The sequence below is a fragment of the Bos taurus genome, chromosome 3 (genome assembly GCF_002263795.3).
Source record: "Bos taurus isolate L1 Dominette 01449 registration number 42190680 breed Hereford chromosome 3, ARS-UCD2.0, whole genome shotgun sequence".
Classification (NCBI taxonomy): domain Eukaryota; kingdom Metazoa; phylum Chordata; class Mammalia; order Artiodactyla; family Bovidae; genus Bos; species Bos taurus.
In genome coordinates, this window is record NC_037330.1 from 91,176,692 (window position 1) to 91,202,173 (window position 25,482).

General features: G+C 36.2%; 1 protein-coding gene across 4 annotated transcripts in view; it reads left to right on the forward strand.

The window, feature by feature from the left end:
• USP24 (ubiquitin specific peptidase 24) overlaps positions 1–25,482 on the forward strand; it is a 155,942-nt gene that overhangs the window by 45,420 nt on the left and 85,040 nt on the right. For 3 of the 4 annotated variants that reach the window (XM_024990127.2, XM_024990129.2, XM_024990128.2), the window contains exons 4-22: positions 277–420; positions 1,245–1,367; positions 6,600–6,635; positions 6,964–7,029; positions 9,387–9,452; positions 11,870–11,944; positions 12,507–12,665; positions 13,807–13,921; positions 14,163–14,266; positions 14,804–14,911; positions 15,095–15,190; positions 15,278–15,439; positions 15,643–15,690; positions 17,568–17,627; positions 20,851–20,958; positions 21,630–21,779; positions 22,414–22,545; positions 23,365–23,476; positions 24,925–25,001. In XM_024990127.2, the coding sequence (XP_024845895.1) occupies positions 277–420; positions 1,245–1,367; positions 6,600–6,635; positions 6,964–7,029; positions 9,387–9,452; positions 11,870–11,944; positions 12,507–12,665; positions 13,807–13,921; positions 14,163–14,266; positions 14,804–14,911; positions 15,095–15,190; positions 15,278–15,439; positions 15,643–15,690; positions 17,568–17,627; positions 20,851–20,958; positions 21,630–21,779; positions 22,414–22,545; positions 23,365–23,476; positions 24,925–25,001 (1,941 nt within the window). The remainder of the gene's footprint in view (positions 1–276; positions 421–1,244; positions 1,368–6,599; positions 6,636–6,963; positions 7,030–9,386; positions 9,453–11,869; positions 11,945–12,506; positions 12,666–13,806; positions 13,922–14,162; positions 14,267–14,803; positions 14,912–15,094; positions 15,191–15,277; positions 15,440–15,642; positions 15,691–17,567; positions 17,628–20,850; positions 20,959–21,629; positions 21,780–22,413; positions 22,546–23,364; positions 23,477–24,924; positions 25,002–25,482) is intronic. The other variant, XM_002686388.7, reaches the window with a different exon arrangement.

A 25,482-nucleotide genomic window follows, 5' to 3' on the forward strand; every position in this document is an offset into this window, starting at 1 on the left:
TAATAATGAAAGATAGAGAAACAATAAACATTCTCTTTTAACAAACTGTTTTAATATAAGGGAATTAAAGTTCAAAAAATAAAGCTAAGTGTTGACTGAAATAAATGAACAAGTAAATGGACTGCAGCTGTGGGTCTGTTAAAGCAAGTTATCTGCATAAAAGTAAGTATTGTAATAATAATCACTTGATTATTGTAAAGATTGCACTCATGATTGCAGACATTTTTTTTTCTTTCTTTCAAATAAGACTGTAAACTGCCCTTTTTGTTTTTATAGCTCCTGACATCAAGTGCTGTTCACAAGTGGGGTACTGAAATTCATGAAGGGATCTACAACATGTTGATGCTATTAATAGAACTGGTTGCAGAAAGAATAAAACAAGATCCAATTCCCACTGGTCTGCTGGCTGTGCTTACAATGGTACAGTATGTCTAAAATGAAGTACTTTGCATTTTGGTTTTGTTTAACATACCTACTACCTTTTGACTAATAATTAGTAATAAGTCATAATGATATTATCATTAAAGACATTCTTCCATTTTATTTTTAAAGCAGAGCTGCCATTCTGTACTTTCAGTTTTAAAGAAATGCATTAAATAGAATGACTAAAATTATTAAATTGCTTAATGATTAATTAGAATGATTAAATAGCTTTCCCTTTTGTCTCCCTTATTATTCACATCACAAATACTATCATATAGGGTGCTGATGTAGTTTGGTTTCCAGGCGTTCCTCTGATTAGTAACAGTAGCTGCAAGAGGAAGTGGGGCTCGTGTGTTCCCTCATAACTTTTTTTGCTGGGGCTGTCTCATGCAGCATCCAAGATCTTAGTTCCCCAATCAGGTATACAACCCATGCCCCTTGCACTGGGAGCATGGAGTCTTAACCACTGGACTGCTGGGAAGTCCCTGCCTCCTAACTTCTGTCTTCGCTGCCTTAGTGCCCATCTCTACTGGTGGCGGCCCTAGGACGTTTGCAGCGTTGGCTTCCCCTTGCCTTGGATCAGACCTCTGGTCCTAAGCCCTCCTCCTCTTTCCCTGTAGCAAACATTGAACGAAGCAGGAGAGTAGTACGTTGGCCATTTGCTCCTCAGCACTTGCTAAGGAGTATGTTTTGTTGAGGTACTTGAAAGATTCCATTAATGAGGAAGTCCAAGGTGATATTTTTATCTTCTTTTCTAATGCTAATATGTGTTGCTATAGAAATAGCTAATAATAATGTTTCTCTGTTCTCTTTGAATCTAGGCTTTCAATCCTGATAATGAATACCATTTTAAAAACAGAATGAAAGTGTCTCAAAGGAATTGGGCAGAAGTATTTGGAGAGGGAAATATGTTTGCTGTTTCACCTGTATCTACTTTCCAAAAGGTAAACATAGTTCTGTTTCATAGTTTTATAAATAAACGTATTGAAAAAGATTTTGTCTGCTACAAAAATGACAGTTTACATGGAAAGATTAAAATAGCCCATGAAAAATGGCAAATACTCCATGTAGCTCTTAAAATAGCTCAATATTTCAACAGTTTTTTCAGCTATTGCATATTTTTCCATAGCTGTTAATTAACTTCATGAGGAACTTTATAGATTTGAAACGTTTGGTGAATAAGAAATAACTGCATGACATGAAAAGTGCCCTATTTATTGAATTACCAGAGCCCCTGTTTAATGGGTGTCCCAGTTTCTTAGAGACATTTGAGAAGCTAGAGCATGTGAAATTACTTGAAATGACTAGTTATTGCTAGAAAAAATAATAATTAATCTCATGTATAATTTTCTCCTAAACTCCACAAGCTTTAAAGCTTTTTTTTTTCAAGCACAGGCCAATATCTTCATTTTATATTTAAAGGTCTACAATGTGCCAATAACATACCCACATAAAGAGCACATAATTCAAACAGTTTGTTGATCAAACACTGTTTTGGTTTTGGAGAAATATTTGAAAGAAGTCAACATAGTAGATAAGAAACTTGTCCATTGCTTTAGTAGAAGCAGAGGTTCAGTTCAGTGATCATTTGTTGAACATCTGCTGTGTGTCTGGCATTATTCTAGGTTTTGGAGATATAAATAAATAGTTCTTGCATAGATAGTTCTTGCCCTTAGTATAGAGTAATAAGACATGGTTTCTAACTTACAGCATAGTGGAGGAAATAGGAAATTAAAAAAAAAAATCACAGTGTAACAAACAACAGGTGCAAGTGTAATAATAATGTGCTATTCATGGGATATAGGGAAAGGAGTTGCCACCTTGGAGGGTCAGGCAGTACTCCAGGGAGGAGGTGAGAGCTGAGTGGAAAGGACAGTGAGTATATCCTGTGGAATTTAACCTCCACAGCAACTCTGTGAGTTAGGTATTATTTTTACCCCCATTTTGTAGATGAGAAATTTGAGGCACACAGAGGTTAACTACTTGTCTAAATTCACAAGCCTTGTTACAGCAGGGACCTGTGTGAGCTGGCTCCATAGTCTGCATTCTTTATATAGCCTTGCCTCTCAAGATATTAAAATCTCATCTTCAATATTGTCGTGACTATTAAATGACAAATGTATACAAAAACACTGAACACAGTGGGTCACTTTAGTAAGTACTCAGCGAATGTTCTTTCTCTCCCCTGCCCAGTTTATATATGCAGCAACAGACACCCAGAAACGTTCAGTCTCTTAATTTCCTCTCATTACCATGAAAGGAATTCTCTCTCCTACAAAGGCCCTATACACCCTCTCCTCTCCTGTTGCCTTCTCAAGCATTTTACACCTTAGCATTTCTATTCTCTTTGGTATGCTCAGTTTTTTTCTCTTCATCGATTACTCCCATTGTGTATTACGTGGTCTAGTATTTTCCCGTCTTTAAAAATTCCGCCTTTGATACTGCATCCATCTCTAGCTTCAGCATTGTGCTCTGTCCCTCTTCACAACCAACCAGATGAAAGTTTCCATGTCCTTCCCTCTCAGTTATTCTTTTAGTGCTTACGCTGACATTTTAACTTATAAAAAACAAAGCATACATTTCATCACTATCTTTACACTCCTCTGAGCAGTACATGAAAACCTTAGTATGTTCTGTGTGCTCCTTCCTCACCTGACTCATCCTTTTGTCTTTATTACGCATTGTCTTAGTCCTCTCCTATCTCATTTTATTCCCCTCAAATAGGTACCATCAACCTTATTTTATGCGGTGCTTTGACTCAGCCCTGTTTACATGCTGCCTCTTTGTGTACCATTTCGTCTGTATTTCAGGCCTTCCGTTGGGATAATTTTTCTTCTTCCTGGAGTACATCCTGTAAATTGTCCTCTCATGAGGGGTCCATTGGTGACTGAGTCTTTGTTTTTGATGGCCTAACTTTGATTTTATTTTCTGTTACTTGAAGAACATTTTTTCTGGGTTTTAAATTCTAGATTGACATATGTTTTGTGGCAGAATATCACAGATATCATTTCAGTGTCTTCTGGCTTTGAGTATTGCTTTTGAAAGTTGCCTGATGGTCTGACTATTGTTTGTTTTTAAGCAGTCTCTTTTCATGGCTGTTTTTTGAGATCTATTTCTTTTAGATGTTTGGCAGTTTGACTCTCACTGCAGTTAACTGAGATATTCTTTTTGTTTATTTTGCCTCAGATGCATTGAATTTCCCAAACTAAGGATGTATATCTTGTATCAACTCTAGAAAATTCTCACCCATTACCTTTTAAAATACTGCCTTTTGCCCAATAGTCTCTTCTTCTAGAACTATGGCTGCATGTTCAGCCTTCTCATCCTGTCCTTATGTCCCTTGACCTCTTTCATATATTGTATCTGTTTGTTTTCCTGTGCAGCGTTTGCGATGACGTTTTTCAGATCTGTGGTCCAGTTCGACTCTGCTTGTTTCTAATTATTTCATATTCTTGAGTCATATTTTCAGTCTCCTCCTTGTTTAATGCTTAACTTATATGCTCTGTCTGATATCTAAAAGCTGGTCTGATTCTGCCAACTTTTACTCACTCATTTGTTTATGTGTGTGTAGAAAAACGTATTTATACTTGTTTCTTTATTTTTCTATGAACTTACGTTTCTTGGAATTTAGGAACATTTTCTGAGGCCTGAGTTGCAAGTTCTTTCCTCCAAAAAGCATTTACTTCTTCTGGGTGCCTGGGAATACTATGATTTGGGACCACTTTAGAATAAATATTCAACTTAAGGTTTTTCAGACCATAAAGTCAATTTGAATTAGAGCAGCAAAGCCATGTGAGGGCAATTAGATGTTTATAAATTCCTGGAGAATTTTTTTCTCCTCACCATCCAGTAGCAGAGTCAAGGTAGGCTTATTGTTTCCATTCCACAGTAAGTTTATTTCAGTTCACCTTACGTTCAGGCTGTAGTGCTTTGGGTTCTTGCTTTATGTGCCAGCCTCTTCTTAGTCTCTGAGCCCTATGCTGGCATTGTGTCCTGCTTCTGAGCCACCGTAAGGCTATGAAAATGGAAGCTAGAGATCTCCTCAGTTCCATAGATGCCTGCAGCATGATAGCTGGCCTCACGGCTTGTTTACTTCACGGGATTTCTGCTTTCTCTCTTTTTTTTTTTTGGTTACACTTCTGAGGACGTTTTACCAACTCAGTTCTATGTTTTAAAAGATTTTTTTTTTTAATTTAAGATTTTTTTTAAGCTGCAGTGGCTCTTTGTTGCTGTGAGCAGGCTTTCTCCAGTTGTAGTGAGTGGGGGCCCTGTAGTTGCAGTGTGGTGACTTCTCTTGTGGGGCACGGGTTCTAGGCCTGCAGGCTTCAGCAGTTGCACACGTGGGCTCAGTAGGTGTGGTGCATGGGCTCAGTTGCTCCGCAGCATGTGGTATCTTCCTAGACCAGGGATTGAACCGGAGTCCCTTGCATTGCAAGGGAGATTCTTAACTACCAGGGAAGCCCTTAAATGTTTCCTGTTAGTTGTTTTCAGTTGGAGAGATGTTTGAGGCAACTAGACTGTAGTCTCCATTAGATCTTCTAGGCGTTCCATCCCTCCTCCTTCTGCCACCAGTTCCCTGAAACTGCTGTCATTAAGGTACTGTGCTTCTAGATCTGGAGAAACTGTCTCTTGCCCAAGTCGGCATCAGTGGTCAGTTTCTTCTTCCTTGAAACTTCCTTACCTACAGTCTCTTGCTCTCTGCCTGCCCCCTCAGCTACCTCTCCTTTCTTGACTCATCCAGAGCCTTCTTCTCTTCGTTCACCATACTCCCTGTAAGAAATAGCTTCCATTCTTAGAGATCTAAATGTCATCTTTGTGCTGATGGTCCTCTGCTTTATATCTCTGTGGCCCAGACCTCTTTCCTAAGCACAGCAGACTTGAAGAGCCAGCTGTCTCCACTTGGTTACCACAGAGACATCTCAGACTGTGCCTGATGCAGAACTTCATTATTTTTCCCCAGACTTCATTCTCCGCCTTTTCAGTAAATGGCATCACCATCTACCTAGACGCCCAAGCTGAAAACATAGGAATCAGCCATGATTCGTATTCATATCCAAACCATAAACAGGTCCTTTGATTTAATCTCACATAGATTTTCAGTTGACGTCTCTCTGTTTCTTCTGCCACCATCCCACTCCAAACACCATCATGTCCTGCCTAATTACTACACTAGTCTTCCCTCTGGTATCTCTGCTTTTTACTTTCTCATTCATCCTTTCCTTTCCATTCTCCACATAAGTGTAAGAGTCCCCTTAAAACATAAAATGTATCATTTTCTTCTTTAAACACCTCTGTTGCTTTCCTTCTAATCACAGTCTACAAATTTCTGCATGTTCCAGCTTTTCTTCTCTCTACAATTTAATCTTTGCCATTCTCCCCTGCTCACCACCTCCCAGGTGGGAGAGTTGCCGCTCCGTTTTTCAAATGAAGGTAGGCTTTTCTGCCTTCCCCAAACAGGGCCTTTTCCATTTTAGCCTCTCTGCCTGGACTGTTCTTTGAATGGCTCAATCTGTCTCATCCTTTAAGTTCTAGATTAAATACCACCTTTTCAAAGAGATTTTCTATGACCACCACTCTGAACAGAGTGGGCTCTTATTTCTCATTGGAGGACCTTTTGTGGAAATGCACAACCTGAATGAATTATGTGTTGGTTTACTTGTCTTTATCGACCCTGCTGGAATATGAATTCCCTGAAAGCAGGTAGCACATCTCTTCTTCATCGCTGTTCTGTATCCAGCCACTGGAACATTATGCAGCTTCTAGAACAGTGAATGCTTGAGAGAGGAAATAAAGGAAGAAAAGGAGGAGAAAAGAAGTGCTTACTCTAGAACACTAATTAATGGTACAGCTGGGACTAAATCTTTAATGTCTTGATTCTTGATTTGCTACTCTGAGTTAATAATTATTTATCCTGTACCTCAGAAAGCTTAAACAACTGATCTCACCTACCCAAAATGCATAAATGCTTTGTATTGTAGCAGTCCCATCAAAATACAGACTTACTTATAAGATTGTTTTCAGTAATGTCAAAAATTCACATGAAGAAACATTTGGGAAAACCCTTTGAAATAATGTTAAATTTTTTTCCAACTTTCTGATTTAGGATAATAGAAATATGAGAGTTAGTAGGGAAGTTTTTGTATTGCCATTTCAATTTCTGTTTTCTTTTCTCATAGGAGCCTCATGGATGGGTTGTGGATTTGGTAAATAAGGTATACAGCTTTTATTAATATGGGCATGTTTTTCATTTTCTAATGAGCTTTCCTAGAGTTTTAGGTAGATGACAGCTACAAAGAATAATCAAATATGTTTTATCATTTCTTCCTCTTTTTTATATGTGCTGTTTAAACAGATAAACATCAGCTTTAGGACTTAGTACATCTCCTGTAGTGTATCACAGGAGCATTACAATTATCTTTGTGGTGACTCTGAAGACCAGGGTTATAAGCACATTGATAAAGTAGAATGTGAGCCGTAGTTGCTTGGTAAATTATTAAAGTATAGTATTTTAAAATTAATGTATACCTTTTTTCTTCTCAGTTTGGAGAATTAGGTGGATTTGCAGCAATCCAAGCCAAGCTTCATTCAGAAGATATAGAACTTGGGGTAAGTTAAACCGCTGTATGTACACAGTGTGGAAGTTCACTTTATTGAGGTTGCTGTGTAACCCCTGGGACATTGGACACATTAAATTAAATGTTAAAACTCAAGTTACTCTTTATGGGAGTAGCTCCCATGGTTCTGATAACCACAGAAATGTTTACTCTTTCTTGATCATAATAACCAAATTGTAGTGTAGAGCATTTGGTTGTGTTTTTTTGTTTTTCCACCACATTCATTTCTCCTTGTGATGTTTTTCTCTTAACTCCTTACTTGTAGTGGTTATATGAAATTATCTTGCTGTTTAGGGATAATTGCTGTGTGTGGCAAGTATATGTGTACATAGCAATCTTATGCCTCAGTTAAGTCACAATTTATTGATAGTACCAGAAGCAAATAAAATATTTTAACATCGTTTAGTCAGCTTTTTGGTATTACAGAGATTCGTAGGTAATAAAGGGCTGTACCTGGAGCTTAGAATCACCCCTCAGGTGTAGTACCAGTATGTTTTCATGTCAACTTCACTTTCTCAAAAAATTTTACCTTATGGTAAGGGGAATAACTTCATCTTTAATTTTTCACAGACTACTTGTTTGTAACTGAAAGCACTTCATTCTGTTCTCTAATCATTCAGTTAGAGACTACTTATTACGTACTTGCCATGTAGAAGACACTGTGGCAGCTACTGCGAATTGACCAGAGTAGAAAATGATGTTGTAAAATAATATGTCTAAGTGACACAAATTGTGCTTGGAGTAATACCCGTTATTTCTGTGGGACCATGGCTTATCAGCTAACCCCGTTGGTCCATCTTTGCATGAGGGTAGTAACAACAGTCAAGGAGAGACTGGCGCTCTGCTTGGTAACAGACTATTGCTAGCTGCCCGCTGCTTACTCTTGAAGATCAGAGGTCAACCAGATCGTGAATACTTGTAGTGACACTGGTCAGAGGCCTCTTCTCCCTCCCTGAACCTTGACTAGGTTGTTGGGCTGTCATTTTGATCCCCATTAAACGGATCAAGTATGTTAGCGAAGACTTTATTGACCTGGAAGATAATAGGTAGTGACTGAAAAAGCAAGACAAAACAAAACCTATTCAGATAGAGGGTTTTATCCAGCTTGCTTATTTCTCAAGAACTGGCTATGTAGGTCACTGGGCAATAATAGAAATAGACTTCCTTTTTTTTAAAGGTTAAATGAAACACTCACTAATTTCCTGCAAAGTGTATTTAAACAAACAGAGAAGCTCGAAGTTTCTCCCCTACTTGATGAAAATTGGCTAATGGGGGATATATAGAAATCTAGGCTTGTCCTCATTGTTATCAGATGTCTTGAGGCTAAAGATTTCTCTAAGATTTTTCCCTTCTTTTTTCATTCTGCTGATGGTGTCGTTTTGTGTCAGTTTTTCCCTAATGGCTTAAAATGTTTCTGATTTGCTTGAGGGGTGTTCTCATTGCCATCTCAAAGTTTATAACAGTACTCATTTCATTTTATACTCAAAACAATTTCATTTTTTAAACTTAGTTCTTGAGTTCATTTAGAATTTATTTATATATGTCACATAAGATAGAAATCCAGTTTTGTTTTCTTCCAAAAGGGTAACTAATTGTTTTAAGATCTGAAGAACATTTCCTTTTTTTTTTTTCCTACAAGGTTTTTTTTTTTTTTTTTTTTTTTAACTATTTTGGTTTGTTGACTTTATCAAATGTCTGAGTGTGTGTATACATTATATGTGAATTGTTCCTGGACTTCTGTCATTTTTTGATACTGTTTCTCCGCTATTTTCATTATTGGTGGTGCCAGCTTTGCTCAGCATCTTCCTTTTATCAGATTTTCTTGATCATTCTCGTGTTTTTATTCTTCCGAATATAGGCAACGTGTCAGGATCTCCTGCAGAAAGTGCCACCAAGATCATGTGTGGAGAATTGACATGTCTATAGTACTAGTCCTTTCCCTTCAAGAACATGATCTTTCCTCATTTATTTGGACCATTTATGTATTTCTGTAAAGTTTTATAGATTTCTTAATGAAAGTCTTAAATGTTTTCTTTGTTAAAGGCACATTAAAGGCACATTTCATTCCTTCCCCCACTATTCTCTCGTTTTTCAAATAAAAATTTTTATTATTCTACAATGTGAACTTTAGAATCATCTCATCCAAGCCTTGAAAGAAGTTTTATTGGCATAGTATGATTTAAGTTACATTAAATTTCTACAATAATTTAAATGAACTGACATCTTTATATCAGCTTTTCCTGCCCAAGAGTATAAAATGTTCTCTGACATATAAAAAAGGATTTGTTTAATGTTGAAAGGAAAGAACTTGCTCACATTTATTTCTCAAATTTGCTGTCTTTTTTTCAGGCAGTCTCAGCACTAGTGCAGCCCTTAGGGGTATGTGCAGAGTACCTCAATTCCTCAGTGGTACAGGTAAGATAAACCATTTTGCACTTATTTCAAAAGTGATCTAAGGCATACAAACAGTAAAAATTATCGTTTTATCAGGTTGTTCAGAATTTGCCTATCAGAATAACTGCTTTTTTTTAATTAGCTATCCTTGTAGTGAAATTTTTATCAGAAGATAAATAAAAGTGATTAATAGGTTATAGGTAACGTCTAAACATTTAAAGTTACTTATCTTTTCAATTTATCATTTTATCAAATACAATTACAGATTATAGCTCCCCCCCCCCCCACTTTCTTCACTGTAAAATAGGTGGCATATGTCCCTACCCCCTTCACAGGATTATTTACAGATTCAGCATTACGTTAAACAGTGTTGAGTGGCCTGCTGGGCTGCCTCTAGCCAAGTCACTGAGAATCTGAGTAGCAGTTTGACAGCGCATCTTGTCTGCATGTCAGCAGGTCATAGGATAGTCAAAGCTGTGAGTGTTGAGCTTTCTGATGCTTAGGGCCCAGTGCACTTTCTGGTTGCCTTTCCATTTCATTTAACAAGTTTTACTGAAGAAAATGTCATGTTGAAATACCTCCATTTATTATTTTCTTTATAAAAATATGTCTGTGAAACTTAGCTGTCACAGAGATTTTTTAAAAATCACCGTAAATGGTTTTGAAAGCTTAGTGTCCTTTGGGAGCATAGTATGCACTGTTCCTCATTTCTAATGTCTAGTGTACATAGGGCCATTTTAACAAGGGAAATGGGATTTTTTTTTTAGTAGGTTCTGGAAATTTCTAAGTTTTAAGTGCCTTCTTTAGATTTCAGAGTAATTCTGCAAAATTATTTAAATGAAGCAGAGTGACTAAGTATTTCTTGATTCTGATATTAAGGTCTTTAGAGACATGCAGTGTTCTCTCACTTATAAGCATATGAATATAATCATTTGTTTTGTAGTGAAACACTGAAACATAAAGAGGCAAAATGATTTGACTTAATAATTTAATAATCTATATTAGCAATTTAATAATTGGCTTTTTAATAATCAAAGCCAGGATTGAATTTTTAAGTGCATACTCTTTATCCATGCATTGCTCCACGAAAAGAGATTTAGTGCAGATATTCCAACTGCTAATTAATACTAAATTCTTTAGAATTCCAGGCTTTATATATAAGCACTGCTGCTGCTGCTGCTAAGTCACTTCAGTCGTGTCCGACTCTGTGCAACCCCATAGACGGCAGCCCACCAGGCCCCGCCGTCCCTGGGATTCTCCAGGCAAGAACACTGGAGTGGGTTGCCATTTCCTTCTGAAAGTGAAAAGTGAAAGTGAAGTCACTCAGTTGTGTCCGACTCTTAGCGACCCCATGGACTGCAGCCTACCAGGCTCCTCTGTCCATGGGATTTTACAGGCAAGAGTACTGGCGTGGGTTGCCATTGCCTTCTCTTAGCACAGTGTTCTTTAAAAAAAAGTTTATGAATTTCCAACCAAAGTATGTTTAACTTCCTGCAGTAGCAACTGAAACAACACATCCAACCTTAAATTCTCTCAGCAATAAATTCATACTGTAGTTATGTACATTAATACTTGTCTCTAACACTTGCTCCTTTAGAAGACTAATGTGACCCCTGGGACTTGCTTCCTTATTTATCTGTAAAGTAGTAGTAACCCATACCTGTCTCACAGAGTTGCGGTGAAAGCTAAGTAAGGCTGGCACATGCTTGACAAGAGCAGTGTGACTTGCCTCTTACCCCGACAGCCCTCAGTTTTCACTATACAGTTGGCATAAGTGTAAATAAGGGAATTGTATGTGGATGATTGCATGATGGCATTTTAATTCATTGCTAATGTGTTCTTGCTTTGATAGCCAAATATTTTCTAGTCACCAGATAAGTTTAAAACTTATTTTACTTAAAAAAAAATTTATTTTACTTAAAAGACAAGTGATCATTTAGACCTTGCTAATTTTTCACTACTTCTCATATATTACTTAGAGTTAGTTATCTGGCTATGCTACCATTCAGGAACAGTATGTTGTATGAGTCTTATCTGTAGGCCTCATTTACATTAAAAGCATCATATTTTTGTGGTTTGTGCTTCTATTTATTCTTTAAAAATCAAATGCAAAATACTTTATTCCAAATGATACATACTCGTGTTTAATACTTTAAGTCAGTCTGTGTGTCTTTGGTTGTCTTTGGCTGCTCTTCAAAGGACCCTTATAAGAAAGTAAAGAGGAACTGCACCCATATGATAGTAAAGAAGCCGAGGCTCAGAATCAGTTAAAAGGGTTTACTTGGGATGGTGTTAGTTAGTTAGTGGTAGTCTGATACTAGATTCAGATCTTTGCATTGTACCTTCTCCTTTGTGAAATGTGAATGAAGAAGTATCTCCTCTCTAGTTTAAGGACAGATTCAGGGGTCCTTATTAACTTTAGCACTTTTTTCCTACAGCCCATGCTAGACCCAGTCATCCTTAATACAATCCAGGATGTGCGGAGTGTGGAGGAAAAGGACCTCAAAGACAAGGTAATGCACCTCCAGTCACGCGATCGCAGCGCATGTTGGTCCACAGAAGCACAACCAGGACTTGGGGCAGGGTTCACATACCATTGCTCTTTGGATTCTGGTCACATACAGCTCACATTAAATTAATTTTACATTTCCTGACCAAAAATATGTTATTTTGGTCAATAACAGTCAATAAAATGAATGGAGGGTTCTCAGTAAGTGACACCATTAAGAATTTAACCAACATGCTGGTTTTGATAGTAGTACAATTGGTATAGCATTGAAGAAGCTTTAAAATAATTTGGTACTAAAAGCTATCCAGAGTTGTTCTATGATTCATTTTTCTGCCTTGACTTTCTCTCAGACCCCTTCTCTTTTCTTTGCTCACTCGTGCACTGATTTTTGGTTAAAAGCAGAATGTAGTTCATCAACCATGTGAAATATCAGATACCACTAGACCATGGTTACTGAATATGTCCTTTATTCCTGTGTGTGTAAGAATTGCCATCAAAATGTTTTATTGGTTCCTTTTTGTTTTCTCTGTATGTGTGTGTGTGTGTGTTTTGTTTTTAAATGAAAGAGATTGGTTAGCATCCCTGAGCTCTTGTCTGCCATCAAGTTACTTTGCATGCGCTTCCAACCAGATCTGGTGACCGTGGTGGACGACCTTCGACTAGACATCCTGCTGCGCATGCTGAAATCACCACATTTCAGTGCCAAAATGAATTCCCTCAAAGAAGTAAGTCTTGCACTTGTTTCTGGAAGACTTAAAGTATAGATACTCTTAAGTTCTTCCACAACTTGTTATTAATGTAAAAATGTTGGGAAATAAAAAATAATAATTTCTTGTAATCCCACTAAAAGAGATAACAGTGATTATATATAAAATGGTCTATGTTTACATTTGTCTGTTAATAAAGTAATACTTTCATATGTATTACGTTCAGAATTCATCCTATGAAGTATTCAGTGTTTTAGTGAGATTTTTCTGGAACACAATTCCTTGGAATATGAAGTTTGAGGTTTACTTTTTACCCCAAGGGTATAATTCCTTTTATTATATTTCAGATATGCACTTACTTAAACCAAATCTTTTAACTGGGGTTCGGGCAAAATTTTGTTTTGTTTACAACTGGAGTGGTCTAAGCAAAATGATGGAAATAAGATCTTGCAGCTTCCTAAACTTTCCAGGAGCATAGTTGGTTTTGGTGAGTGATAGGTGGGGCCAATAGAGTTCAGCCATAATGACAATTATTTTCCTTCAGTTTTGTACTAATTAGGATTCTTGGCTACAAGTAACTCTTGATTCTTGAGTGAATCACTTGATCATTTGAGTGATTCTTGAATTATTTTAAATTAGAAGAAGAATTTAATAAAAGAAGGCAGGGCTATCTCATAAAAATAGCTAAACCTCATAAGGTCAGAGAGACATGTGGGCAACAGGACCAACTAGAATCCAAGACCAAACCACTGCCAGGACTCTGTCCAGGTTCTTATCTCTGCTTTTCTTTGTTCTTTCTCTCCATGCAGAGTGGCGTCTTCATAAGGTAGACATGGCCATGGATAGCTCCCATGACCAGGGAAGGACTGATGCTTTCTCTCTGGTCCCAAGTGTAGAATTTGGAGACATGCTCTGATTGAAGTTTGGGTCAGATGTGCTTCCCTGAGCCAGTCAGCAGTGGCCCAGGGAATGTGAGCTCTGTGTTCTTTTTAAAGACATTAAAAATAGGTAGTCTATTAACTTCTAATAACTGGCCTTTGATACATTTAGGCTAATTATCAGACTACATTGTAATACTGTAAAAGTCACAAGATATATGTGAAGATTTTGATGATGAATATTTGCATTAGATTAAATCACAATAATCCTGTCTTTTTAGGTAACCAAACTCATAGAAGATAGCACTTTATCCAAATCTGTGAAGAATGCTATAGATACAGACAGATTGTTAGATTGGCTAGTTGAAAATTCAGTTCTGTCAATCGCATTGGAAGGTAAGTTAACTTGCTTTAAAAAATTACCTAACTCATAAATAATATACTTTTGTGTTAAAAATGTATGAAATTGTTGCTTTGACTATATTAGCCTTTATTTATTTTTTCTATTGGTCATCTTTATTTTGTACTAGCCTTTAAATAATCTTATAGCAAGTTACTGTTGCTTTGAATTAATAGAATCATGTTTAGAAAGTCAGCGTTCATTATCTGTCTGCCTCTCTGGTGTTTCTTCTTTTAGGCAACATAGACCAAGCACAATACTGTGATCGTATAAAGGGAATTATTGAACTCTTGGGCAGTAAACTGTCATTAGATGAGCTCACTAAAATTTGGAAGATACAGGTAAGTTGATCAGAATTGCTTTTGCCCTTTTCTGACATTTTTTATCAGAGAAAGAGAAGGATGGTGACTTACTGTCCATGGATAAATAAATATTAATTGAACTCAAAATATCTATGAGCAGATTTTAAAATGAGGTACATAATACTCTCAACTGAAGCCCTCAAGATCATTTAATAAAATGTGAAAGATTAGTATGTATTTCTTGTAAACTTAATCAGTATAAATTGTTTTTAAGCCAGTTGAAAATATTTTGTTCTCCTCTTGAAATGAATATGTCAGATTGAGAATTTGATTCTCATCTTTTTTTCTTTTTAGAGATTTAATGCTTGAAGAAATTAAAATAAGGCCATCTGATAACCACTAATAATGGTTGCTTCGTGTAGTCTTACCAGTTTTATCATGCAAGTGTATGCTGATAGTCTAGAATCAATTTATCTTTGTTAGTGTTTTACTTTTGCTTCTGTATATCTCTGGGGAAAGACTTGTATTTTTCCAGATTCCAAGACTTTACTTTTTCCCCAATGTCTTCTTTTCCAGTCAGGACAATCATCTACTGTGATTGAGAACATTCATACTATTATTGCTGCAGCAGCTGTCAAGTTTAATTCAGATCAGCTTAATCATTTGTTTGTTCTTATTCAGAAGGTATGTGCTCAAATGTGCTTTTGAATTTTTCTAAAATGAGGTCTTCTTCCTCTAGATTAGCAATATTTAACCATACTCTTCTTAAACTTTTTTAGCTCAAGTTTAAAGTTTCTGCATATTTTGCCAGTGTGATCAAAACGGACTGGGGAGCAATTCGTATGTCTTGTCTTTTTCGTTCTGCAGAGCTGGGAGACTGAGAGCGATAGAGTGAGACAGAAGCTATTGAGCCTTATTGGACGAATAGGCCGGGAAGCTCGCTTTGAGACCACTTCTGGAAAGGCAGGAAAATCAAATTTTTCTAGCTATAAGCGCTTAAAGCAGCTTTATTTGCATATGGGCTGGCTCATCACATGTGGTTTACCGTAGGTGTTGGATGTGCTCTGGGAACTGGCTCATCTCCCCACGCTGCCCAGTAGCCTTATTCAGCAAGCTTTGGAGGAGCATCTGACAATCCTTAGTGATGCGTATGCAGTGAAAGAAGCAATCAAGAGGAGCTACATAATTAAATGCATAGAAGATATTAAAAGGGTTGGTTTTACCTTTGGTCTAGTTTTGTTGTCAGAGTAATAGTATTGTCTGAGCAATTAGAACCAAATAATTTTCCTCCCCTATTGTTTAAATTAAGCTAAATGTCCTGCATGGAAGCTCTTTAATCTTTGAGTCCAAAATTGGGAAATTATAGGTACTGCTTTTATCAAGTCACTTACATTTTTCTTAAAATTAATTTTCAGCCTGGAGAATGGTCAGGTCTGGATAAAAACAAGAAGGATGGATTCAAGGTAAGAATTTGCAGATGAGGTATAAAGTAAAAGGTATACTAATTTAATAATTCTATTTAATAAATTGAGTTATAATTTTAAGATAATAGTAAATTATTACAGTGTTTTTTCAAGTAGTATTCAGATACAGACTGCTGTTTGAATATTTTCTTATGACCTGTGCTTTATTATTTAAAGCTTGGGGAATTATTGACTCACAAAGGGAAAAAATCCCAGGGTTCCATTCAAAGAGTAGTTTTACTATATTATTTTCATAAGATTATAAGACCTTCAACTTAGTTTTTCTTTTTAAAATTAAATCCAAAATATGCACAAGTTTAATAAATATCGTGCCCATTTTTCTCCCGTACGAGAGAAATGGAGGAATTCCCAAGAGTCAGAAGAGAGAAAGAAGGGGAGAAGGAGGTTCCTTCAGTGCTGGCATGTAGTCATTTTTGGATGCTTGGTTCAGATGTGGTCCTAAAGATCTTAAAAGAGTGATTGTTCCGTGAGCACCTGCTGCTGGGACTGCGTAGGGATGAGTGCATAGGAGCCCTTCCCCTCCAGGGCTTTGACCTCCAGTGGCTGGAGGCTTCAGCCTGTTCTTGGTAAGCGGGGGCTGCAGAACGGGCAGCAATGGCCGTAGCTCTCCTGTCGCTGCAGTCCTTAAACATCAAGGCTCTCCTTGGAGAGGGCTGACCTCAGTGGTCAGTCCCTGGAGCCTGCCTCCATGGTTTCAGCAGCCCTGATTACAGCACGTCCTCCTCCTCCACGCAGGCCCTCAGGTTGCTCAGATGAAACATGAAACCTCACAGCAAGAGGGGTTTCATTTCACTGTTACTTAAGAAAAGACTTTAGTAAATAGCTAACAGCTTAACAATTTCGTTGGTAAAGCATATTTCTTGGTATTCCCCATAAGTATTTGTTTAAAGGATCTTGAATACTGCTAATTTACACTGGTAAATTCAGAGACTCTTGTTAAGCACCCTTGGTGACTCATAGGCTTTTATTCTCCTAAATTATGCTTGGTCATAAAGTTTAGTTGGGGGCATTTAAGAACTTTGTGGGTTATATTTCTGACATTGAAATTTGATCAAGTGAATTTTCTACATTAAAATTATTCATAAACTGGAGCTGGTACCTCTCAGGTTATGATTAAATTATTCCTTTAATTCAACAACATTGCTCTCTTTCTACTCAGATACAGTGTGAATTTTTCCAGTTTTCTCAGCTCAGCGATTCAGATAATTTAGCACCCTCTGTCTTTATGATTGAAACTCATCTAGAGCTATTTAAGCAGTTTAAATCTTTTGATACTAATAGTAAGAAAGAAAAGGTATCTGTAGAAAATGGTCTTTTCTTCACTGTAACAGATACATTTCTTTATAGGTCTGAAGGTTAAAGCTGAAGGGACTTTTTCCTCCCTCCAGGGAAATGACTTTTGAAAGCAGAAAATCCTTCCTGACCCCTGTTCCTTCCTTGTTACAGCTGGGCATTACTTTAGCCCTTCTAGCCAGTAGCATCGCTGCATCTTTATTGCTTCTCTGTGCAGTCACTTCACTCAGTCTGATGTTTTAAAACAAAACTCAAAAAGTAACAGGGAGAATTTTGGAGTCATTTTGTTAGTCTTGAAAGAAATATTCTTCATTTTTTATATCCCACTGCTCCCAGTAAGGAAATTCTGATGTACCATTCCTTCATTTCGAATAATAATAACTTGCATTTACCTAGCACTTCTCCATTGACTGAGTTCTTTTGCAAATACTCTTTTAAAGTGCCCGTGGCTGAAGGGGGGCAGTGGGAAGATCAAAGCCCCCGACATGACTCCAGGCAGGGGGGTGAGTTATATACTGCCACTAAAGGTGTTTTTCTATGCTATGCCCTTTCCTGCCAGGCAGCAAGGTGGGCTGACTGGGAATTATGTCTCCCTGCCAGGCTACACAGAAACTAAGCAAAGGGTAAGAAGATCACCCACCTCTTACTCCCCTCCCACCCCCAGCTACCTCTACTCCTCCCACTGATTCCCTTTCCCTCTGCTTTTGACACTTAAAATTCCCAAGTTCCATTGTTGTGTTCAGAAATTCTGACCTTTATTTCTTAACTTTATTTCTGTAGATTCTGCCAGGATACCCTTGGCTTCCTTGGTCCTCTTTTCCTTTGCTTCCTTTATACCTTCCACTGTCTGCCCCCAACCCTTTCCCTCTTATTTCACTCTTTTTTACTTTTCAATTAAAAAGTTTAAATGTACGCACCCAAAAAAATATTACTAAACAAAAAAAAAAATCATTTTTACTTGATCAGTGGTGTTTGCATATCCTTAAGTCATTATATGAAGTCCTCCTAGCACAGTGCCCAGCAGCCTTTCAGTAAATGTTGGTTCCCTTCCTCTTACTTCCTCTGCTTCACCTGTGAAGACACTAAAATCATTTACACATACCTGAATGGCCTCCACATGACAAAACACGTAACTGAAAGTAAAAATAGCAAGGTGCCCTCAGTACAGTCTCACAATGATGTGATTGATTAGCACAGGAGGAAATACTTTGTAAAAAGTGTCCACCCTTGTAAAAATTTTTACTTTGGTTCTAGATAAATGGCTAGGTCTGGAAAAACAAGGCAGATGAAGAATTGGGATATTCAGCTTTGAGAAGTGAGAACTCAAGAAAGAATATGAAAGCTTTCTTTTAGATACTTTTAGGATTGTTAGAGACATTTGATTCAACTTAGTTTTTATGTCTCATAAGCAGTTATGGTAAAGGCATGTTTCAGTATCACAGATCCCTGAACTTTCTAGGAAGACAATCTGACACAGAATGCACTGTCTCCTGAGTTCCTCATCACTGGAAACACCGGAAGACAACTCTTTTAACAAAAATGAATAAGGAGAGTTTAGGCACAGGTTTGCAGGCTAAACTAGTTGACCTCTACAGCTTCAGCTAACATTCAGTCTTAATTTGGATATACCATTAACTGCTACTTACGAAACCTCAGCTTCATTATCAGACATTATCAAATATTTTCGTTTTAATTGTTCACCATATTCTCTTGCCCCTTTTGTAAGTGGAAAACAGTAATTTAAAAATTTTCTTATAGCTTAGCAGCATAATGTCATAGCATAGATAGGATGGAATAAATAACATCTGTCTTGTTTGCTGAACTCTAGAAAGGCTATGTCAGAAATACCTTTCAGATTCCAAAGGATAGTTTTCAGTGTCAAAAAAATAAGCTAACCATAATTGACTCATAATGATACTTTCTAATATACCTGATTATTTACAAAAAGGTTTATATTTATATCCCAATGTTTATGATCCTTTCAGAAGGTATCAGTTTGGACTTAAGCCTCAGAATTTTAGTTTCTGTCATTTTGCAACTTTTATGTCTTAGCAGAAATATCCTAGCTAGTCTTTCAAGTAGTTGCCTTTTAATGTATACCTTATTTCTCTGATTCTAAGATGCCAGTGATTGCACCACGCATCACAGGGTTAATCCAGTATGTACAGCCTCACATGGTGGCATGCTGCTTTCCATTATCCAGTGTAGTGCTTTGGACTTCTTTGAAATCTTTAAGAGTATAGAATTTTGAGGCATGTTGAGAAATATAGAGTTTTGTGTCCTTGTCTTTTTTGTAAAACTCAAGCTGCTTTTTTCCTTCATTAAGTTGTTTATACTACAAGTTAAATAGTTCCTCTTGAATTAAGCTGTAACTTTGGACAGAGAGATGTTTAATGCCAAATGATGTAACCCTTCACAGAGTATGAGTCTGTCACACCAAATTCTCCTGGCTTTGGAAAATGCTTTAGTCTTAAGACCACTGGCAGTTTTCTTTGCTTTTAATTGAAATGATAGACATGATGGGCTTATCAATACCACGTCATAGTGTAATCCTTTGATAGCATTCAAGAAACAAATCAGTGATCTACGTTTAAATTAAAAACCCATCCTTGTTTGGTGCTAACTCTGCCATGTAAGAACAGAAATGATGGGTAGATGAACAGATACCTTTGTAACAGCCAAGTTTGCACATCCCACATAAGGATAGCCATATCTAAACCTACTCCTATGCCTAATGGCCGGAAAGTTTCTTTTATATAATTCTTAAGAAGTATCACTATCAGAAATGTTGAATTTTATAAAATTTGTATCTTAGAATCCAGGAAATATGGTATTTGCTGATTGATTGGCTAATCTCTAGGAAAGCCAATATTATTTTGGCAATAGCTGCCCACATTTACGTATTTAGTAGTACAACCGTTTTCTGCAAATGACATCAAAAGTATTTTTCTGCCCTATAGGCATCTTTATCTTACAGAAAGACTTGAAGAAGCAAGAAGGCTTTTTTAAAAAAATAAAGTTTTTAAAGTAAATGCTAACTATAATTCAGTTTTTAGAGAGTTACTTGATCAGTCGATTAATAGTGTTAATATGACATTTTTACAGATTTTATAATGAAATCTCATAGTTTGAAAGATGTCATTTATTAAAAAGCAGTTCTTTTTTTAAAGAGTAGTGCATGAACATCAGACTTTTCAGATATGTACGTGAAGATCTGGAATGTCATGCACCAGCTTCAGAAATAACATATTTAAAAGTGTTTTCAAAAATATAAATTATAAAGTGGCTGTAATAATTAATAAAAACAGAATTCTCTCTTCTAAAATTGTTTTAACTAGGAAATACAAGCAGATCATGGATATTTTCTTTAATACTTAGACCACTGTTAGTATCTTGATCATATCATTGGTATCTTGATCATATCATTGTAGAAAATCATATTTTTATACCATTTTACTTATCAGCCACTTCTGTATTATCCAAGTTAAGCTTGTGCCATTGATTTATTTTATTATGTCAACATATCCTAGCAGCCTGTGCTACTTATAATCTGTCCTCTGAAGTTGCTAATTCCTTGTTGTCTGTTTTTTGCTGATGTACCCCTGTACATTTACTGTCACTTCATATCCACTCCTGTTTGCAGTTCTTGGCTTTAGGATTGCATGCAGAATAAGAAGTTGGAGACTGAATTAAGAGTGCATGGAGATAAACTATAAATGAGCAATGTGAAGAGAAAAATAATAGAATGTATAACAGTAAAACCTAATTGACTTGGAACTTTTTTATAGCTAATAAATTTAACCTGCCATTTATTTCTAAATTAATGTAACTTCTTTTTAACTCTAGTCGTCTCAGATTAACAATCCCCAGTTTGTATGGGTGGTACCAGCTTTGCGTCAGCTACATGAAATCACCCGCTCGTTCATAAAACAAACCTATCAGAAGCAAGACAAGGTAAGAGGATTGCTATATTTGATTATTATGCAGTTACTTGCATAACCTTTTGTAATGACTAAACATCATAAGATTGCTAAGTTTTATAGTGACGGTTTTACAGTTTTATGGTTATTAATATAATTCATTTATATTATTTAATAATCTTGAATTTAAGTATCATTCTGCTTTCATTTCTGTGGAGCTTGTCTTTTGATATATCCCTAACTCATTTATTTTTTATTTCCTTAATTTACTGAAGTAAGCCAATTTTTAAAAGTTAGAATAGTATTGTAGGAATTTGAAAAGATTCGCAAGACTTGTTTTATATTGTGAAAAAACATTAGTTCGCTTAAGGAACTACAGGCTCTTCAGTGTAAGAGACTTGGGAAGAAAGATCTGGAAAAGTATGCAAGAAGTGAAATAGTGCTTTTGAAAGACTTATTTTTTAAAAAAATAATAAAAAATTCCTTTAGAACCAGAAATTTTCGAGGGAAGTTTATTAATTCTATAGTAATTCCCAAGTAAATGTACATATGAGATTGTTTTCATTTACTTTTACGTAGGAAATGTGAGTGAAAAATTTTTATGTTTGCTGTTCCTCAACTGTATGCTCAAATAGAAGCTTGTATTAAACTGACAAAGTAGCTGCACATTCTCATACCTTTTTTTGTTCGTTTGTTTTCACCAAGAGCATTATTCAAGACTTGAAGAAAAATTTTGAAATAGTAAAACTGGTAACAGGAAGCTTGATAGCTTGTCATCGGCTTGCAGCAGCCGTGGCTGGACCTGGAGGCTTAACTGGCTCAACGCTAGTGGATGGTCGATATACCTACCGGGAGGTACCTGGCATTGTGCTGTTGTTGCATGACTTACAGCATCCATTTGATCTTTTTGCGTTTGAACTATAAAAGTAATATTTATTGGAAAGAACTCTAAAGAGGAAGCATGAGGTGTCTTTGTCATGATGGAACAGTTTTTAATCTTTAATAAAACCACCTCGAAGTAAAAGGTTAGAAGATTGATATTTGTGGGTATATCTTTCAGTAAATCACCTAACATAACTGCATATGATATGGTATTAAAAATAAATATCTTTTGTCTTTGATCGAAAATATAATTGTCAGTTCTGTGGCTCATGGCTTTTTGTTTCTCAAAGCTGTCAGTAATATTGTTTTCCAAAAAATAGAAAAATATCTTCACTCATCAGTTGTGTTCTGGTGTTTTACTCTGAGATTGCTTGGCATCTAAAGTCACCCGAGTTTGTAATAGACAAGTAGTTTCTGCCACACTGTATTGTCACCTCATAAACGGATTTCTCACATTTACTTTACCCTAAATTACAAGAGAAAGCATTAGGTAAACTACTTTTTAATTAAAGGTAAAACTACTTTTTAATTTCAGTTGTTTGTTTGTTTGTTTGCTTTTACGTATGAATGCCTGGAGTTGACTAATTAGCATTATTTCTTTTTCCAGTATTTAGAAGCCCATCTTAAATTCCTGGCATTTTTCTTGCAAGAAGCTACTCTGTATTTGGGTTGGAATCGTGCCAAGGAAATCTGGGAGTGTCTTGTGACTGGCCAGGATGTTTGTGAATTAGATAGAGAGGTAAGAAGATGGCGTTATGGATGAAGTAAGACAAAAGTGTGACTTAATAAATAAATAGTATTTTGCTTTACTGTGTGTATATCACATTTTTATGCATGTCTCATATCTTCAATTCTAAACATTTTTCAGTTTACTAAGCATACATTTATAATAAGCTAGGAGCTGAGAGTGTTGAAAAGATATTTTATATATATGTTATATACATAAGCATATGCGATCTTTGGTAATTTTGATAACCATTCTGCATAAAACCAAATTCAGCTAAGTGAGTACAGCAAACTTAGTGTATTCTTTAGTTGTTTTTTTTTTTTCCCTCCCATGAAACTAATTTTAAGTTAACCAGCAGAAACTTTGAGTTCCTATAATGATGTTGTATCCCAGAAACCCTAAAGAAAGAATTGTTGTCTAGACAGATCTTTAGAACGACAGTTGCTTCAACGTTTCCTAACAGTGAATCACTATTTCCTCCTCTCATTTTGCAGAATAACGTTAACTACATCATAGAGTTATTGAAAGGATCAAGTATGTGACAGTGCCTAGCACAGTGTAAAGCTTATTTAATAAATGTCAGTGGAAAAACTGAAATGTAATGATTCAGTGGAAAGTATGAGTATGTATTTTCATTATCTAGAAGAAAGATTGCTGTAACTAACTGCTTCATTTAGTTCCAGAGTTCCATTCATTTTAGTTTTGAGTGGTACTAAGGCATTATAAATTTCTGAAAAATTAAAAATCATTTGTCTTTGCTTTCCTCGTTTGGATTATGTATATGCCTGAAGTGGGTTTTAGTTACAGGGTGATATTTGTCTTGATTTGCAGATGTGTTTTGAATGGTTTACAAAAGGGCAACATGATCTTGAGAGTGATGTTCAGCAGCAGCTCTTCAAGGAGAAAATTCTTAAATTGGAGTCATATGAAATCACTATGAATGGTAAGGAAAAACATCAAAATTGTTTTTTCAGTTCTTTAAATTTTATTCTTTTCTTTTCAGCCCACTTTGAGAAACAGCGTCACAGTTTGGTATATGCTTCTGGACTTTGCCTTATGCATATAAAGATACATCTATATAAACATGTTTATATAAACAGATGAATTTCTTTTTACATGAATGGTATTTTTAAATTGCACAGTCTAATAACTGTCAAACTGTTTTCATGAAATTACTTAGTACAGAAAGGATTCATTTAGGTAAAAATTGTTCCAAGTATAGACATCCTCTTTTCAGTTGTGTATTTTGATTGAAATTTTTCTTATTGATATGAACTTTGCATGCCATAAAATTTATTTTTTTAAAGTGTACACGAAGTGTTTTTTGTATGTTCACAAACTTGTTCAGCCTTCACCGTTTTTAACCTCAGGACATTTTCATCACCCCAGAAGGAAACTATATAGCCACTCTCCATTCTCCCCTTTCCGCAGTCGTGCATCTGCTTGTTGTCCTTGTGGGTTATTCTGATGTGGGCATTTTCTATCAATAGAATCGTGCATTATGTCACCTTTTGTATTTGGCTTCTTGATCAAGCTGAGACATAATGTGGTCAAAGTTCACCCAGGTTTTTGCACATGTCAAAACTCCATTCCATATGACTGGATAACACTTATTGAATGGGTGTAACACATTGTGTTTATCCATTCATCAGTGGATAGGCATCTGGGTTGTTACCACTTTTGGTTATTGTCAATAATGCTGCTGTAAATGTCCGTATACAAGTTTTTATCTACCTAGGAGTGAAATTGCTGTATGATATAATTAACATTTGAGGAATTGCCAATCTTTTTTGCAAAGTGGCTGTACCATTTTACAATCCCACCAGCAGTATATGAGGTTTTGATTTCTCCCCATCTTCTCTAATAATTATAAACTGTCATTTTTCTTTTAGCCATCCTAGTGGTTTTGAGATGGAGTCTCATGGCCTTTAATATGCGTTTCCCTGATGACTAAGGATATTCATGGGCTCTTTGATCACTTACATATCCCCTTTGAAAAGATGTCTATTAAAATTTTTCTCATCTTTAAATTGGGTTATTTGCCCTTTTAGTTTTGAGTTTTAAGGGTTGTTTATATATTCTGTATACTCACTCCTTATCAAATGACATGATTTACCAACATTTTGTCCTGTTCTGTGGATTGGCTTTTCATTTTCACGATAGTCATTTGAAGCACAAAAGCTTTTAGTTTTGATGAAATTTTTTTGTCGTTATTGTTGCTTGTTTTTGATACCATATCTAAGAAACTATTGCCTAATTGACAGTCTTGAAGATTTGTGCCTGTTTTGTCCTGAAAGTTTTATAGTTTTAGCTCTTGATATACTTTGTCTTTTCATTGATTATCTGTGGTACCAAGAGTACATGAATTTATCTGACATTCTATAATTTCAGGTTTTAACTTATTTAAGACTTTTTTTGAAAATGTGAATCTGTGTGATCATCGATTAAAAAGACAAGGAGCTCAGTTGGTAAGTAGCATTGTTTGCAAATCTAGATAATTTGGATAATCTAGTAAAACTTGATATTCAGCAAAAAAAAAAAAATATTCTAATTGAGAGAAGACATGAGGTTTTTTAAAAAGAATGGGCTCCTCCTTGACTGCAGTCTCCTGCATCATTCAGAGAGCTCCTCAGAGTGTGAGGGCATTCCCCTTCCCATACAGGTGACTTCTCAGATTCCTCTTTGGTTTTTGCTGACCTGAGAGAGCCAGTGGCCTCCTGTGGCTGGGTGAACGCAGAATAGGGATAGTTCTAGCCTAGCTTCTAACCTCTCAGATCCAACAGTTCACAGGTACCTGAGAATGTACCAAAATCTTCAGTTTTGAGGTCTCAGAGGCAAGGATTTGGAGGGAAATTTTTAGAACAGACAGAGAAGCAGGAAAATGAGAATGTATACAGCTTACATTTATATTTACGTGAGTAGCTTTTAAAAGGCGAAAAATAACTCTTG